General features: G+C 43.2%; 1 protein-coding gene across 3 annotated transcripts in view; it reads left to right on the top strand.

Moving 5' to 3' along the window:
* The window catches only part of ankrd2 (ankyrin repeat domain 2 (stretch responsive muscle)), a 34,042-nt gene extending 24,328 nt beyond the window's left edge, over positions 1-9,714 (top strand). Inside the window, exons 7-9 of one of the 3 annotated variants that reach the window (XM_072558051.1) lie at positions 5,778-5,876; positions 7,863-7,961; positions 9,038-9,714. In XM_072558051.1, the coding sequence (XP_072414152.1) occupies positions 5,778-5,876; positions 7,863-7,961; positions 9,038-9,109 (270 nt within the window). In that variant the 3' untranslated portion in view covers positions 9,110-9,714. Of the gene's footprint in view, positions 1-5,777; positions 5,877-7,862; positions 7,962-9,034 lie in introns of all 3 variants that reach the window. The other 2 variants (XM_072558050.1, XM_072558052.1) reach the window with 2 other exon arrangements.
* Positions 9,715-16,139: the final 6,425 nt, after the last annotated feature.

Here is a 16,139-nt window from a genome sequence, read left to right as displayed (position 1 = left end):
TATGTAAATCTCCGTTATCTCACTTTTTAGATTAGAATCAATCTAAATATCACAGCATAGACAGAGAACACAGGGGGCTAACGCCTTCAACATATTGTCTAGCTATCACCATTGTTAACAGCTAACCCGAGAATGCAACTTTTTAAAAAAAGGTTTTGCGATTTAAACATGAAAGAAGTGAAACTATCATGGATTCTAACAGATGAAAGGCTTAACAGACAATCAACTTTTCAATGTATAATTTCAGTTACATCACACTGTAAATTTTTGCTATAAATTCTGTGTGTTAGGATTGAGCCCTCCACTACCACCTGATGAAGGAGCGTCACTCCGAAAGCTAGTGTGCTTCCGATTAAACCTGTTGGACTATAACCTGGTGTTGTGTGATTTTTAACTTTGTACACCCCAGTCCAACACCGACATCTCCAAATCATCCTTTGGGGTGGCACCGTGGCTCAGTAGTTGGCACTGCTGCATCAAAGCGCCAGGGATCCAGGTTCAATTCCACCCTTGGAAGTTTGCACATTTCCCCCCCATGCCTGCATGGGATGCTCTGGTTTCCTCCCACAGTCCAATAATGTGTGGATTGGCCACGGGAAAGTATACACAGTGTCTGGGGAGGGTGGATTAACCATACGGGTTATGGGGATAGGGTGTGAGTCTGGATCTGGGTGGGATGTTGTTTGGAGGGTCGGTGTGGACTCGATGGACTGAATGGTCTTTTTCCACACTGGAGGGATTCTATGAATTAGCTTGTACTATACTCCCATGCGGCTCTGCCACTGAATGAGGTTTCTGCTCCCTTTTCTCCTGAGTGTGGTGCTGGAAAAGCACAGCAGGCCAGGCAGCATCTGAGAAGCAGGAGAATTTACATTTCGGGCATAAGCCCTTCACCAGGAAGAGGACCTGGGGAGTACAGTGAGAGAGAGACTCACTGAGATCTTTGTAGAGAGAGGAGGAGAACTTCTTCAAGGTAGACATCCTTGCAAGAGGCTTTGCAGTAAGGTTGAAACCAACTAGGTGGAAGTGAAGACTGCAGATGCTGGAGATCAGAGTTGAGACTGTGTTGCTGGAAAAGCACAGCCAGTCAGGCAGCATCCAAGGAGCAAGAGAATTGACATTTCAGGCATAAGCCCTTCATCAGGAATCTGCCCGAAACGTCGATTCTCCTGCTGCTTGGATGCTGCCTGACCTGTTGTGCTTTTCCTCTCGACTCTGAACCCCAGCATCTGCAATCCTCACTTTGTCCTACTCCATTTCCTCCTGGCCTGTTTGAGAACTCCATCAGCCTGTGTGTGATGTGCCACAAAGTTACCTGTTAACCAGATCTCCAGATCTGGCTGACATCCTCTGTCACCTTCCCTGGGATCTGCTGTCCTTCTTAGACCATAAGACCATAAGACATAGGAGTGGAAGTAAGGCCGTTTGGCCCATCGAGTCCACTCCTCCATTCAATCATGGCTGATGGGCACTTCAACTCCACTTACCCGCATTCTCCCCGTAGCCCTTAATTCCTTGTGACATCAAGCATTTATCAATTTCTGCCTTGAAGACATTTAGCGTCCCGGCCTCCACTGCACTCTGTGGCAATTAATTCCACAGGCCCACCACTCTCTGGCTGAAGAAATGTCTCCGCATTTCTGTTCTGAATTTACCTCCTCTAATTCTAAGGCTGTGTCCACGGGTCCTAGTCTCCTTGCCTAATGGAAACAATTTTCTAGCGTCCACCCTTTCCAAGCCATGTATTATCTTGTAAGTTTCTATTAGATCTCCCCTTAATCTTCTAAACGCCAATGAATACAATCCCAGGATCCTCAGCCGTTCCTCATATGTTAGACCTACCATTCCAGGGATCATCCGTATGAATCTCCGCTGGACACGTTCCAGTGCCAATATGTCCTTCCTGAGGTGTGGGGACCAAAACTGGACACAGTACTCCAAATGGGGCCTAACCAGAGCTTTATAAAGTCTTAGTAGCACAACGGTGCTTTTATATTCCAACCCTCTTGAGATAAATGACAACATTGCATTCGTTTTCTTAATCATGGACTCAACCTGCATGTTTACCTTTAGAGAATCCTTGACTAGCACTCCCAGATCCCTTTGTACTTTGGCTTTACGAATTTTCTCACCATTTAGAAAATAGTCCATGCTTGTATTCTTTTTTCCAAAGTGCAAGACCTTGCATTTGCTCACATTGAATTCCATAAGCCATTTCCTGGACCACTCTCCCAAACTGTCTAGATCCTTCTGCAGCCTCCCCACTTCCTCAGTACTACCTGCCTGTCCACCTAACTTTGTATCATCTGCAAACTTCGCTAGAATGCCCCCAGTCCCTTCATCTAGATCATTAATATATAATGCGAACAGCTGCGGCCCCAACACTGAACCCTGCGGGACACCACTTGTCACCGGCTGCCATTCTGAAAAAGAACCTTTTATCCCAACTCTCTGCCTTCTGTCAGACAGCCAATCCTCAATCCATACCAGTAGCTCACCTCGAACACCATGGGCCCTCACCTTGCTCAGCAGCCTCCCGTGTGGCACCTTATCAAAGGCCTTTTGGAAGTCTAGGTAGACCACATCCACTGGGTTTCCCTGGTCTAACCTACTTGTCACCTCTTCAAAGAATTCCAACAGGTTTGTCAGGCACAACCTCCCCTTACTAAATCCATGTTGACTTGTTCTAATCCGACCCTGCTCTTCCAAGAATTTAGAAACGTCATCCCTGATGATGGATTCTAGAATTTTACCAACAACCGAGGTTAGGCTAATTGGCCTATAATTTTCCATCTTTTGTCTTGGTCCTTACTTGAACAATAGGGTTACAACAGCGATCTTCCAATCATCCGGGACTTTCCCTGACTCCAGTAACTTTTGAAAGGTCTCAACCAACGCCACCGCTATTTCCTCAGCCACCTCCCTCAGAACTCTAGGATGTATCCCATCAGGGCCAGGAGATTTTAAGACCTTTTAGCTTTTCTAGCACTTTCTCTTTTGTAATGGCAACCATACTCAACTCAGCCCCCTGACTCCCTTTAATTGTTGGGATATTACTCATGTCTTCCACTGTGAAGACTGACGTAAAGTACATGTTAAGTTCTCCTGCTATTTCCTTATCTCCCATCACTAGGCTTCCAGCATCAGTTTGAAGTAGCCCAATGTCTATTTTTGCCTGTTGTTTGTTTCTTATGTATTGAAATAAACTTTTACTATCATTCCTAATATTACTGGCTAGCCTACCTTCATATTTGATCCTCTCCTTCCTTATTTATCTCTTTGTTAACCTCTGTTTGTTTTTGTAGCCTTCCCAATCTTCTGATTTCCCAGTGCTCTTGGCCACTTTATAGGATCTCTCTTTTTCTTTAATACACTTCCTGACTTCCTTTGTCAGCCATGGCTGTCTAATCCCTCCCTGGATAATCTTTCTTTTCTTGGGGATGAACCTCTGTACAGTATCCTCAATTATACCCACAAACTCCTGCCATTTTTGCTCTACTGTCTTCCCCGTAAGCCTCTGCTTCCAGTCTATTTTTGTCAGTTCCTCTCTCATGCCCTCATAATTACCTTTATTTAACTATAACACCATTACATCCGATTTTGCCTTCTCTCTTTCAAACTACAGACTGAACTCTATCATATTATGATCGCTGCTTCCTAAGTGTTCCCTTACTTTAAGATTTTTTTTCATGACTACTGGTCTCGTTTCGACTCTTTTAACTCTCCTAGGACCGGCCCCAACCTTTTCTGGCTTGAATTCAGCCTTTATGAAATTACGTGACCCTTCCCAGGCTGCCTCAAACCTCACAGGTTTCCCAGCCTCCTGAAGGTCTTCTGACCTCTCTTTACTCCTGTCCTCTTGGTTTAGTTTGAGCGATCCTCCTCAAATTGTATCACTTCCTGACTTTCCTGCATCTGCTGCTGGCTTTCTCCAGCCTCCCTGGGCTGTCCTGTTTTGTTCAAGGAGTTTATTTTGCTTTCAGCTGAGTAAACTATCTCTCCCTTGCATTGATATGCTGTTGCAAGACCCACAACATGTTCATTCTCTAAGTAAACTTCCAATAGTGGCACCTCTATATACCTTCCTATAAGCCCTTTTGTCAGCACGCTGGAATTTAATTTGCTTCCATGTGGAAAATTTTTTAGTTACCACACTCGCAGTGTCTGTGAGCCACCCAGTGGTTCAGAGAATCCCACACATGTTTAAAGCAGTCACCATTCCTGATGATACAAACTTCTGATAACTCTCTTGGTCATGCTTGAGCAGACATGGACCAATCTTATTGCCTGGCCTTGCAGCTTGAGTTTCTAGGGATACCAACACCAAGGTGGTACGGTGGCTCAGTGGTTAGCACTGATGCCTCACAGCACCAGAGATCCGGATTCAATTCCTGCCTCAGGCAACTGTCTCTGTGGAATTTGCACATTCTCCCTGTGTCTGCGTGGGTTTCCTCCAGGTGCTCTGGTTTCCTCCCACAGTCCAAAAATGTGCAGGTTAGGTGAATTGGCCATGCTAAATTGCCCGTAGTGTTAGGTGAAGGGGTAAATGTAGGGGAATAGGTCTGGGTGGGTTGCTGTTCGGAGGGTTGGTGTGGACTTGTTGGGCCGAAGGGCCTGTTTCCACACTGTAAGTAATCTAATCTAAAACAGTTTTCTGTTGTATCCTCCGGTTTCCCATAGTGGGAGCATCTGGGGCAGTTGCCCACCTGCCTCCCACCCAATTATAGAATCCCTACAGTGTGGAAACAGGCCCCTTGGCCCAACAAGTCCATACCGACCCTCCAAACAGTAACCCACCCAGACCCATTCCCCTACCCTATATTTACCCCTGACTAATGCACCTAACCTGCACATCCCTGAACACTACTGGCAATTTAGCATGGCCAATTCACCTAAGCTGCACATCTTTGGATTGTGGGACGGAACCGGAGCACCTGGAGGAAGCCCACGCAGACTCGGGGAGAATGTGCAAACTCCACACAGACAGTTGCCCAAGGTTGGAATTGAACCCGGGCCCCTGGCGCTGTGAGGCAGCAGCAGTGCTAAGCACGTGCTGCCCCATTTTCCCTCCTTTTGATGGCTGGGGTCTGTTCTGTCTGTACTTCCTTTTCTCTCCAGGGCGAGGACCTTCCCCTTCTTCCTCTCTGATCTGTGACTGTTTCCTGACCTCAATTTCCACCAGTTTATGGCTCTGTATGCAAAGTCACAGTCATCAGCCATGGAAGTCGATGGAAGGGTGAACATTAATGTTCCATTCTCACTATGACTTTAACAAATGGTTTTCAACAGATACTTGAATAAATTGGAAACATTTGCAGGGTACTGAAGAAAGAGAGGGGTGAGTGGGACTCTGAGTTGCACAGTAACACAGAAATGTCGCAGCACAGGAGACCATTCAGCCCATACTGTCTGTGCTGGTCCTCCAAAGGGAATAATTCACCTCGTGCCACTTCCCTGCATATTGCCTGAAGCTCTGTCCATCTTTCCTTTTCGGAAAAAGATGCAACTTTCTCTAAAAGCCTCAAGTGATCTGATCCACACCGTACCATTAGGTAGAATATTTCAGAAACTAACCATTTGGGACTAATGGATATATTTGAAAGGAGCAGAAGAGGCCTAATCTAATTTAATTTAATCTAATTTAGGGTGAATGGCCACTTGTGTGCTAGTTATTAATATTTAATAGAAAATGGGAGATGCTATTGGTCAGTGCAACATACTAGTGGACTATTATAGTTTGATTGCTGTGTACATATTAGCTCTTCCTCCATTTGCAGCTGCTCAGTACACCTTTACATGTTGCTACTAGGACAGGACATGTGGAATGCGTGGAACACCTCATCGCTTGTGGCATTGATATCAACATCAAAGACAGGGTAAAGTTGGTTTATTTTCTATCTTGATAATTGACAAGTAACATTCACGCCACACAATTCCTAGGCAAAGTCCACCTTCCCTCCATGCTCCAATGGCTTCACCATCACTGAATTCCCCACTATCGACATCCTGGAGGTTACTCTTGATCAGAAAATGAACTGGACTTGCTGTATAAATACAGCAGCTACCAAAGCACGTCAGAGGCTAGGAATACCATACTGAGTAACTCACCTCCTGATTTCCCAAAGCCCGTTCACCACCTACAAGGCACAGGTCAGGAGTATGATAGAATACTCCCCACTTGCCTGGATGAGTGCAGCCCCAACAACACTCAAGATATCCAACACCATTGAGGATAAAGCTGCCTGTATGATTGGTAACACAGTCACCCAGTTTCAACATTCACTCCCTTCACCAGATTGGGAGCATTGAGCACTATCTATTAGATGGACTGCAGCAATTCACCAAGCCCACTTCAAAACCTCTTTAAAACTTGCAAATACTATCATCTGGAAGGACAAGGGCAGCAGATACATGAAAACACCAGTCCCTGCAAGTTCCCCTCCAAGCCACTCACCATCCTGACTTGGAAATATGTCGCTGTTCCTTCAGTGTCGCTGGGTCTAAATCCTGGAATTTCCTCAACCTGGAATACAGCAGTTCAACTAGGAATGACAATAAATGCTGACTTTGTCAGTGCTGCCCATATTCCCACAAATGATTTAATAAAAACATGACTCTCTTCCTTGCGTGACCACACTACTCCTTGTCTATTACCTAACCCAGGTCATGTCATGAAATAGGTTGCTTTTAGCCCAGCCAACTCAATGACTCACTGTCTCCAATATCACTTGTCTGGCTTCTCTTATTCAGCATCTGCAGATTTTTTTTGTCTCTTATTCCCTCGCTCACCATCAACAATCCCTTTGTTTGCTTGTCCTTTTCTCTCTCTCTCTCTTTCCCTTTCTCTGGCATTCCTATTCACCTATACACTCACTCCTCTTCCACTCTCCACCTCCCCAACCCACACCAACTCCCATCCCAGCTTAAGTGCTACCTTTTCCGAGCTACTTCTCGTTCTGAAGAAGGGTCATAGAATTGGAAAAATTAATTTTATTTTATCTCCACAGATGCTGCCAGACCTGTTGGGTTTCTCCAACAATTCCAGTCTTTGTTTATTTGAGTCTCCCCTGCTCTAATTACCTCAACCATCAGTCTCCATATTTCTATTGTTTATTTTTCCTCACAAATGTACAAATGCTCCTTAAACAGTCTCTGCTTCCTACCACTCCATGTGTCAACAATTTCCAAAGCATGGGTTTAATTCACTGTAAGTATGTTTGTTAATGAGCTGGAAAGTGCTGAGATATCAGTGAGGCAAAGCACTGTGTTAGAAGGGTAAAAGGGCACTCAAGGAGTTGAAACAATGGATTGGAAAATAAGGATATGTGAAGTAGGAAGAAGGGAACATGAAATAGAAAACACTTACAACAACACAACACTTTTCACTGTATTTGTAACAATATATATGTGACAATAAATAAATAAATCAAATACATAAGTGTGTCCAACCCCTCAACTGCCCATTGTCCAACAATTGGAAGATGGTGCCAACACTGGGCGTCTCTTTGCGAACTCTCTACAGCAGATCTTATTCTCACATTTCTTATAACTATTCCGCACTTTCAAACCTAAATTCTCACCTCCTGTGCAGCTGTAACCTTTTTGCCTCACTCTGTCTAAGCACTCTATGATCTTTATGTCTTTGTTTGCCATGATCTTCCTGTACTGCTTGGAAAACAAAACCTTTCACTGTATTTAGGTACATGCAACTACAAAAAATTATATCAAATCAAACATGTTTTGGTGTAAGATTAAAAACTGTGGCAAAACATCTATATTCATTATTCAAATGAGTACACCTAGAATGGAGGGATTTGAGTTCCAATTGAGATATTTATTACAGTTCCTTCTTTGATCTGCAGGAGGGGGACACAGCGTTGCATGATGCTGTCCGACTTAACCGGTACAAGATAACAAAGCTGCTCATTTTACAAGGAGCTGACCTGAGGGCCAGCAATGAGGTAAGTATCCATTCCCCATGGGATCTTTCAAAAATTTTAAATCGAAGGTTATAGTGCAAGTAAGTTAGTCAGAAGTGGGGAGGAGTTACTAGAGATCAAGGCCAAGTAGTTAGAGAATTAGGAGAAAATGAGGATTGCAGATGCTGGAGATCAGAGTTGAGAAGTGTGGCGCTGGAAAAGCACAGCAGGTCAGGCAGCATCCGAGGAGCAGAAGAATCGACCTTTCGGGCATAAGCCCTTCATCAGGAATCAGACATCCCTAATGAAGGGCTTATGTCCGAAAGTTCGATTCTTCTGCTCATTCAGATGCTGCCTGACCCACTGCACTTTTCCAGCGCCATACTTTTTGACAATGACTAATTAGGGGATTGGACAAATTTAATGAGTTTCATGAGGAAGGGGAAGACTGAAGGAGGTAAGCATTGAGATGACTGAGTTCAAGGTAGTGTGGTGTGGCTTTCTTCCACCGCACTGAACATACACCAAATCTCCTGAGACAGGATTTTCCAAAGCTGAGAAAGGACGAGAGCAGCAGATACATGGGAACACCACCACTTGCAAGTTTCTCTCCAGGCCATACACCATCCCGATTTTCAAATATCTTGCCATTCCTTCAATGTCACTGAGTCAGAATCCTGGAACTCCCTCCCTAATGGCATCTCTCCACCACACGGACTGTAGCAATTCAGGAGGCAACTTACCAGCAACTGGGGAAGGACAATAAATGCTGGCCTTACCAAAAATGCCCACATCCCAAGAAAGAATATTTTAAAAAAAATAATAGAGCCCACTTCAGATCCAGGATGTGATCTCACAATACAGCAGCAATTGGGATGGAATGTGTGGGATTTCAGATCAATGTCACATTTTCTGGTGATATTTTCATGGCTTCAGCCACAGGTTGCAAAAGTCATGAGGGAACATCATTCTGGAAATGAGGAATGTTGAATGGAGATCAGAGTATGCAGCATTGAATGTCAAAGAGTGTGAGGTCTCTCTGAGCAAGTTGGCTGCTGTTTTTTTTTGTCTGTGTAAAATAGGCAGCTGTACTTTGTGTTTGTTTCTAACTTTAGCAGGGCAAGACTCCAGTTGACCTGGTACAGCAATGGCATCTCGAAACTAAAGATGCACTGGTCCATGCACATTAGCAGCTAACCCATCGCAATTGAAAACAGGATGAACCTTCAAGATTGGAAATATTTTTGAAACTGTTGAGCCTACACTTGGGTCATGCTTTATCTTCTGGTTTCACCAACGGTCACAGGTGGTTTGATACCACACTATGAGTCTGGATTCAAGAGAAGGCAAATTCAAGAAACGTCTTCAGGCCTAGGCTTCAAAGTAACACTATTTATTATTCCTTTCACTCTAAATACTGCTATACATGTAATCATACATATGCCAGGCTCTGGAACACTAGATAGCTGTATCAATCATAGACTAATCTATTTTCTTTGTGTGTTCATTTCAATGGGCTTCCTCACCTCTCTATCATTCTAATGTTTTATCTCCGCCCTGATTGTACTATTTATATTCAATGATGTGCAAGTTTGCTCCAGGGACCTGAAGCTCCTCCACAAGAAGAAATCAAGCAATGCAGTTCAGTTGGAAATCAAATCAACCTGACATTTATTTCTTGCTGAATAATGTTGAGGGCTTTGGAAAGAGACTGGGTGGAAGATTAAGAATAAATTGATAAATAAAGAACAAAGTTAAAAATCACATGGCACCACGTTATAGTCCAACAGGTTTATATGATAGTACAAGCTTTTGGAGCGCTGCTTCTTAGTCAGGTGGCTAGTTGGGCATGATACATGGGGAACAGAATTTATAAATAAAAGATCAAAGTGTCATACAACTGATGCGATGTATTCGATACATTAGTTGTATGACACCTTGGCCTTTTAGTTATAAACTCTGTGCTGTACGTATCCTGCCCTACTAGTTACCTGATGAAGGAGCGACACTCTGAAAGCTTGCACTTTCATATAAACCTGTTGGACTATAACATGATGCTGTGTGATTTTTAACTTTCTCCACCCCAGTCCAACACCAACTTCTCCACATCAAACAAAAACAGTTCAACCTCATTGATGCCTTTGGAGACAATGAAAAGATATACAACAGTGGGGGTCAATTTGCCTCACCATCACAAATATATTATGCAGTCTATGTTTTAAGTTCAGGATAATCAGTCTATTCGCGCAAAGCTACTTCACCAATATGATACTGCATTTAGAAAGTAAAAAGAGATGTTTAAGATGAGTAGATTTGATTAGAAAAAGAGAAACAATTTCTTTTGGGTGTGGAATCCAGCCTGGAAGGGCACCACTATCTTCAAAATTAGAGCTGGGCCACTTAGGGGTGAAATTATGGAGCAAATGTTCATACAACGGTGACAGTGAAAATCAAGAACACACACAACACGCTGTGGATCAATTGACATTTTCAAGCCTGGGTTTGTTGGAGTTCTAATAGGAAGGCAATCAGCCAAGAACAAGGCTGAAAGGCCTCATTTTACTATATCTCCATGAGTTGCTTGTTCTATGTTTTCACTATTAGCAATGATACTATCTGTGCAATTTAATAAGAATGGTGACTGCTTTCCACATTGAACATCTATCTTTTCTTTGGCTGTGTTTTCCTCACTAAAATTTTGCACTATGGATTTGTTAATGGGATGTATAAGAAAAGAGAAGATTTAGAAACACACTGAATGAGAAGTGGCTATTCAGCCCATCACGCCCCCTATCTTTTCCAGAATGGGTACAACTTATGTTCTGTGGGTTTACTATTTACTGTCCTGGGGAAGTTGCATGTAAATAACTTGCAGATTCCAAAGTTAGCCGAGGAAATCTGCAAAATGGTTACTCATCTTTTCATGTCCCCATGATACTCCCCCAACACCATGTTTCTGTTGCCAACCCTCCAGGACTATCCTGAATTCCCAAGAATTGGAGATTCCATACCAGGCAGAGCAAGGCTGTGAGTGACAATTTGAAAGCAAAATCATTGAGGACGTTAAAGAAATCCCTCCTTGACATCGTTGTTGAATGTATTCATTTATTACTTATAGACGTAACTGAGATGGTGGGAGGAAAACTGTTTAATCGACCAGTCATGGTTCATCCAGTCGAGTAACAAAATATCTGTTTTCTTTCTAATTGGCTGAAGTGAGGCAGTGTGCTTTGTGGATGGACCAATGGCAGGAGTGTGGGCCAAGATGGGGCAGTTCAACTCCTTACAGTTTACGTCAATAGTTAGGCTGAGCAGAGTGAAGGCATGGTAAAATAAACCCAGATAGGTAGAAAAGTATATTGTAAAGAAGACATGAGGAAGTTGCAGATAGGTTATGTGAGTGGGCAAACATCTGACAGGTGGAGGATAATTTGGATGGATGTAAAATTGTTCACTTTGACAGGAAGGATAATGAAAAAAAGTGCTACTGAAATGCTGCAAATTTCTGAGATAGAATGGGATTTAGATATTCTGGCACATGAATCACAAAAATTAGTCCAGCACATAATCAAGAAGATTAACAGGATGCTATCCTTTGCTACAAGAAGAATTGAACGTAAAAGTTTTAAGGATGTTATGCTTTAGTTATACAGGGCATTGGTGAAACCACACCTTCAATACTACGTGCAGTTTTGGTCTCCTTATTTAAGGAGCGATGTATATACATTGGAGGTGATTTAGATGCAGTTTGGTGTTCTGTTATTTGGAATCAGTGGATTGTCTGATGAGTATAAATTGGACAGGCTGAGGTTGTTTCCACTGGGGTTTAGAAGACCAAGGGGTAACTTGATTGAAGTGTATACAATCCTGAATGGTCCTGACAAGTTGAATGTGGAAAGGTTTTGCTTTTCTCTTGTTGGTCAGTCCAGAACAAGGGACCACTGTTTTAAAACAAAAGGAGTTGTCCTTTCAGGAGAGAGATGAGGAGAAATTATTTTTCTCAAAGGCTTGTGAAGCTTTGAAACTGTTGACCGTGGAAAGTGGTGGAGGAGAGATCTTTGAATATTTTTAAGACAGAGATGATTAGATTCCCTACAGTGTGAGAACAGGCCATTCGGCCCAACAATTCCACACCAACCCTCAGAAGAGTAACCCACACAGACCCATTTCCCTCTGAATGATGCATCTAACACGATGGGGCAATTTAGCATGGCCAATTCACCTAACCTGCACATCTTTGGACTGTGGGAGGAAACTGGAGCACCCAGATGTATTCTTGCTGGGCAGGGGCAGTAAAGATTATCAAGCATAATCAGGAATGTTGGATTCAAAACACAAACAGATTAGCATGAGCAGAGCATGCTCAAGGGGACAAATAGTCTACTTCTGCTCCCATTTCATATGTCGTGTGTTAATAATGTTAGACATCACAAAATGAAAACTTCAGGAACATGCCTAAAGTGAGTTCTACAAAATGAATTAGCAGCTCTCTCACCAGCACAGGATCCACTTCATCTTGGGAACTGCTTAACAATAAATTACCATGAGGTGGTATTCCACAGACACTGAGTCAGAAAATCCTCCGGCACAGAAGAAGGCCATTTGGTCCATCATGCCTGTGCTGGGTCTTTGAAAGAGCTATCCAAACAGTCCCGTCCATTTTGTTTTCTTCCTCTATTCTTACACACAGAAAAAAACAAATTCTCACCTTTTCGTCTCTCTTTTTTAATAATTATCTTAAATTTTCATTTTCTTGTTACCATACTTCTATCAATGGAACCACCTTCCCAAATTTATTTTTTCAAAGTCCCTCATATTTTTGAACACCACTAAATTTAAAGGATCTGGATTTATGGCATCAAGCAAGAAGACCCAAGGTAACATAGGAAACTTTTGGCACGATGATAATGTGTCTGTCTCTGGGACAGATCATCTGAGTTCAAGAACCACTTGCCCTGGAGTTGTGTCAGTTAATATCTGAACAACTAATTAAAATGAATATACTTTTCAATACAGTGAGTCGTTAGGATCTGGAATGCACGGCCTGAGAACATGGTGGAGGCGGGGATTAAATGAGCAGCTGGATAGGGCTATAGTTTGTAGGGCTAGAGAAAATGGCCAGAGCTAGATTGCCCTGGAAGAAAACAGGCATGGGTACAGTTGGCTGAATGAATCATTCTGGTTTGTAGCCGCTGTATGATTCTGTATGTCCCCCCTTAGCATCTTCCGTTTGAAAAAGAACAGTCCACGATTCTCTAGATTATCCATTTATCTGAAGATCCTTGTTCCTGGTACCATTCTTGTATCTTCTCCACACCTGCCCCTAAAGTGTGGCACCCAGCATTAAGAATGGTACTCCAGCTGAGGCCTCACCTGGACCACGAAGATGGCAACCATGGATGAATCATTGCGTTTTTAGGAAGCTTTTGACAACAATGACTTGTATTTATTTTGCACATTTAACATGATACATCCCAAGGTGCCTCATTGGAGTGCTTTAATTAAAAAATATTAAAAAACTAAACCTCCTGAGGAGACTTTTGGTCAAAGAGGTAGTCAGAGGCTCAAAGCAAGAAAATGGCGTAAAGAGGTGGGAGAAGGGTAGGCATGGAATTCCAGAACTTACAGCTGTAGGAAATTGAAGGCACAGCCACTAATGTTGGAGTGATTAAATTTGGGGATGGCAGAATTTGAGATATGCAGAGATTGCGAAGAGTTGTGAGGCCGAAGGAGATGGCAGAGATATGGAGGGACAATGGCCTGGGATTTCATAAGTATTAAAATTGAGATGTTGGCTATCTGGGAGCCAGTACAGGTCAATGAGCTCAGGGAGCCATGAATGATCAGACTTGCATGTGTTGGAAGAGGTCAGATTTACAGGTAACAGAGACATGGATGAGGATTTCAGCAGCAGATGGGTTGAGACAGGATGAATGTTACAAACATGGGAGCAAGCAACTCTAGCAACTGCAGGGAGATATAGTTGGAACATGTGGTTTATCTCAGAGCTAAGCATGATAAGTATTTTTTACAGTTTTTATTGTAGAGGAAGAAATGGAAGCTAGGACACTTGATGAAATAAACAGTCCACATCAAAACAGTCCACATCATGGCAGAGGAGATGCAGGAGGTCTTAAAAAAACATAAAAGTGGATAAACCTCCAAGACCTGATCATGTGTAACCCAGGACATGGTAGGAAGTGAGGGAAGAAACAGAGGGGTCCCTGGCAGAGATATTTGTATCACCTACAGTCACAGGGAAGGTGCTAGAGGGTGGCTAATGTTGTGCCTTTATTTAAGAAAGGATGTAAGCAGAAGTCTAGGGAGACCTGTGAGTATGCCGTTAGTAATGGGTAGGTTGTTGAAAGGGATTCTGAGAGACAGAATTTACTTCCACTTGGAAAGAAAAGGACTAGTAAGGATAGTCAGCATGGTTTTGTGCAAGGGAAATCATGTCCTGATTGAGTTTTTTGAGGACGTAACCAAAAAGATTGATGAGGGCAGAGTTGTGGACGTTGTTTATATAGACTTGAGTAAAGCCTTTGACAAGGTTCTGCATGGCAGACTAATTAGTAAAGATAGATCACGTGGGATTCAGGGAGAGCTTGCCAATTGGATACAAAATTGGCTTGACAGTAGGAGAGAGAGGGTGATGGTGGAGGATTGTTTTTTGGACCAGAGGATTGTGACCAGTGGTGTTCCACAGGGATCGGTGCTAGGTCCAGTTTTGTTTGTCACGTACATAAATGATTGGGATAAGAATTTAAGAGGCATGGTTAATAAGTTTGTGGATGACACCAATATTGGTGGTATAGTGGACAATGGAGAAGATTACCTAAGATTACAACGGGATTGTGATCAATTGGCCAATGGGCTGAGGAGTGGCAGATGGAGTTTGATTTGGATAAATGTGATGTATTGCGTTTTGGTAAGGGCAAGGAATTATATAGTTAATGATAGGGTCTTGGGTAATGTTATCGAACAGAGAACTCGAGTTCAGGTCTCTGAAAGTTTGATCCCAGGTGAACACAGGGTGGTTAAGAAGGGTAGTACACTTGCTTTCCTTGCTCAGACCATTGAGTTTAGGAGTTGGGGCATCATGTTAAGATTGTATAGGCCTTTAGTGAGACCACTTTTGGAGTACTGTGTACAGTTCAGGTCAGCCTGCTATTATTAGGAAATTATTTAATTAGACAGGGCTCAGAAAACATTTACCAGGCTGTTGCTGGGACTGCAGTGTTGAGTTTAAAGGAGAGGATGCATCTGGGACTTGTTTCACTGGAGCATACCAAGATTTATAAAATCATGACGGTCATAGATAAGATGAATGGCAAAGGTATTTTCCCTAGGATGGGGGAGTTCCAAACTAGGGGGCATATTTTTAATGTCAAAGGAGAAAGATTGAAAAGAGACCTGAGGAGCAGCTATTTCACACAGAGGGTGGGTTGTGTGTGGAATGAACTGCCAGAGGAAGTGGTAGATGCAGGTTCAGTCACAACATTTCAAAGACATTTAGACAAGTGCATGAATAGGAAAGGTTTGGAGGGATATGGGCCAACTGCGGGCAAGTGGGATGAGGGAAACTTAGTTGGCATGGATGAGTTTAACTGAAGGGTCTGTTTCGATGTTGTATAGCTCTATGATTCTATAAATATGTTGCAGGTTGGTTCAGTTAAGGAGATGGATGAAGTCAGTGGCTACGGGGAGTGGAGATTGTGGCAAAATCTGGGTTAAAGGTTACAGATAGTATCCAGAGTAATGGATTGTAGTCAGGATCAGAGGGTATGGTTAGGGTCAGAGGTTATGGTTAGGGTCTGGACACAGAGGTTATGGTCAGGGTCAGAGGTGTAGTTAGAGTCTGAGGTCACAGATTGTGGCCAGAGTCTGGTCAGAGATTGTGGTTAGAATCTAGATTTGCGATTGTTATCAGGGTCAAAGGTTGTCGTTATCAGAGGTTGTGGTTAGGGTCTGAATTTGTGGGGTTGTGATCAGGGTCACAGGTTGTGGTTCGGGTCTGGATTTGTGGGGTTGTGATCAGGGTCACAGGTTGTGGTTAGGGTCTGGATTTGTGGGGTTGTGATCAGGGTCACAGGTTGTGGTTCGGGTCTGGATTTGTGGGGTTGTGATCAGGGTCACAGGTTGTGGTTAGGGTCTGGATTTGTGGGGTTGTGATCAGGGTCACAGGTTGTGGTTCGGGTCTGGATTTGTGGGGTTGTGATC

This window comes from Chiloscyllium punctatum, chromosome 38 (assembly GCF_047496795.1).
Source record: "Chiloscyllium punctatum isolate Juve2018m chromosome 38, sChiPun1.3, whole genome shotgun sequence".
NCBI lineage: Eukaryota > Metazoa > Chordata > Chondrichthyes > Orectolobiformes > Hemiscylliidae > Chiloscyllium > Chiloscyllium punctatum.
This window is presented reverse-complemented; position numbering and strand designations above follow the sequence as displayed.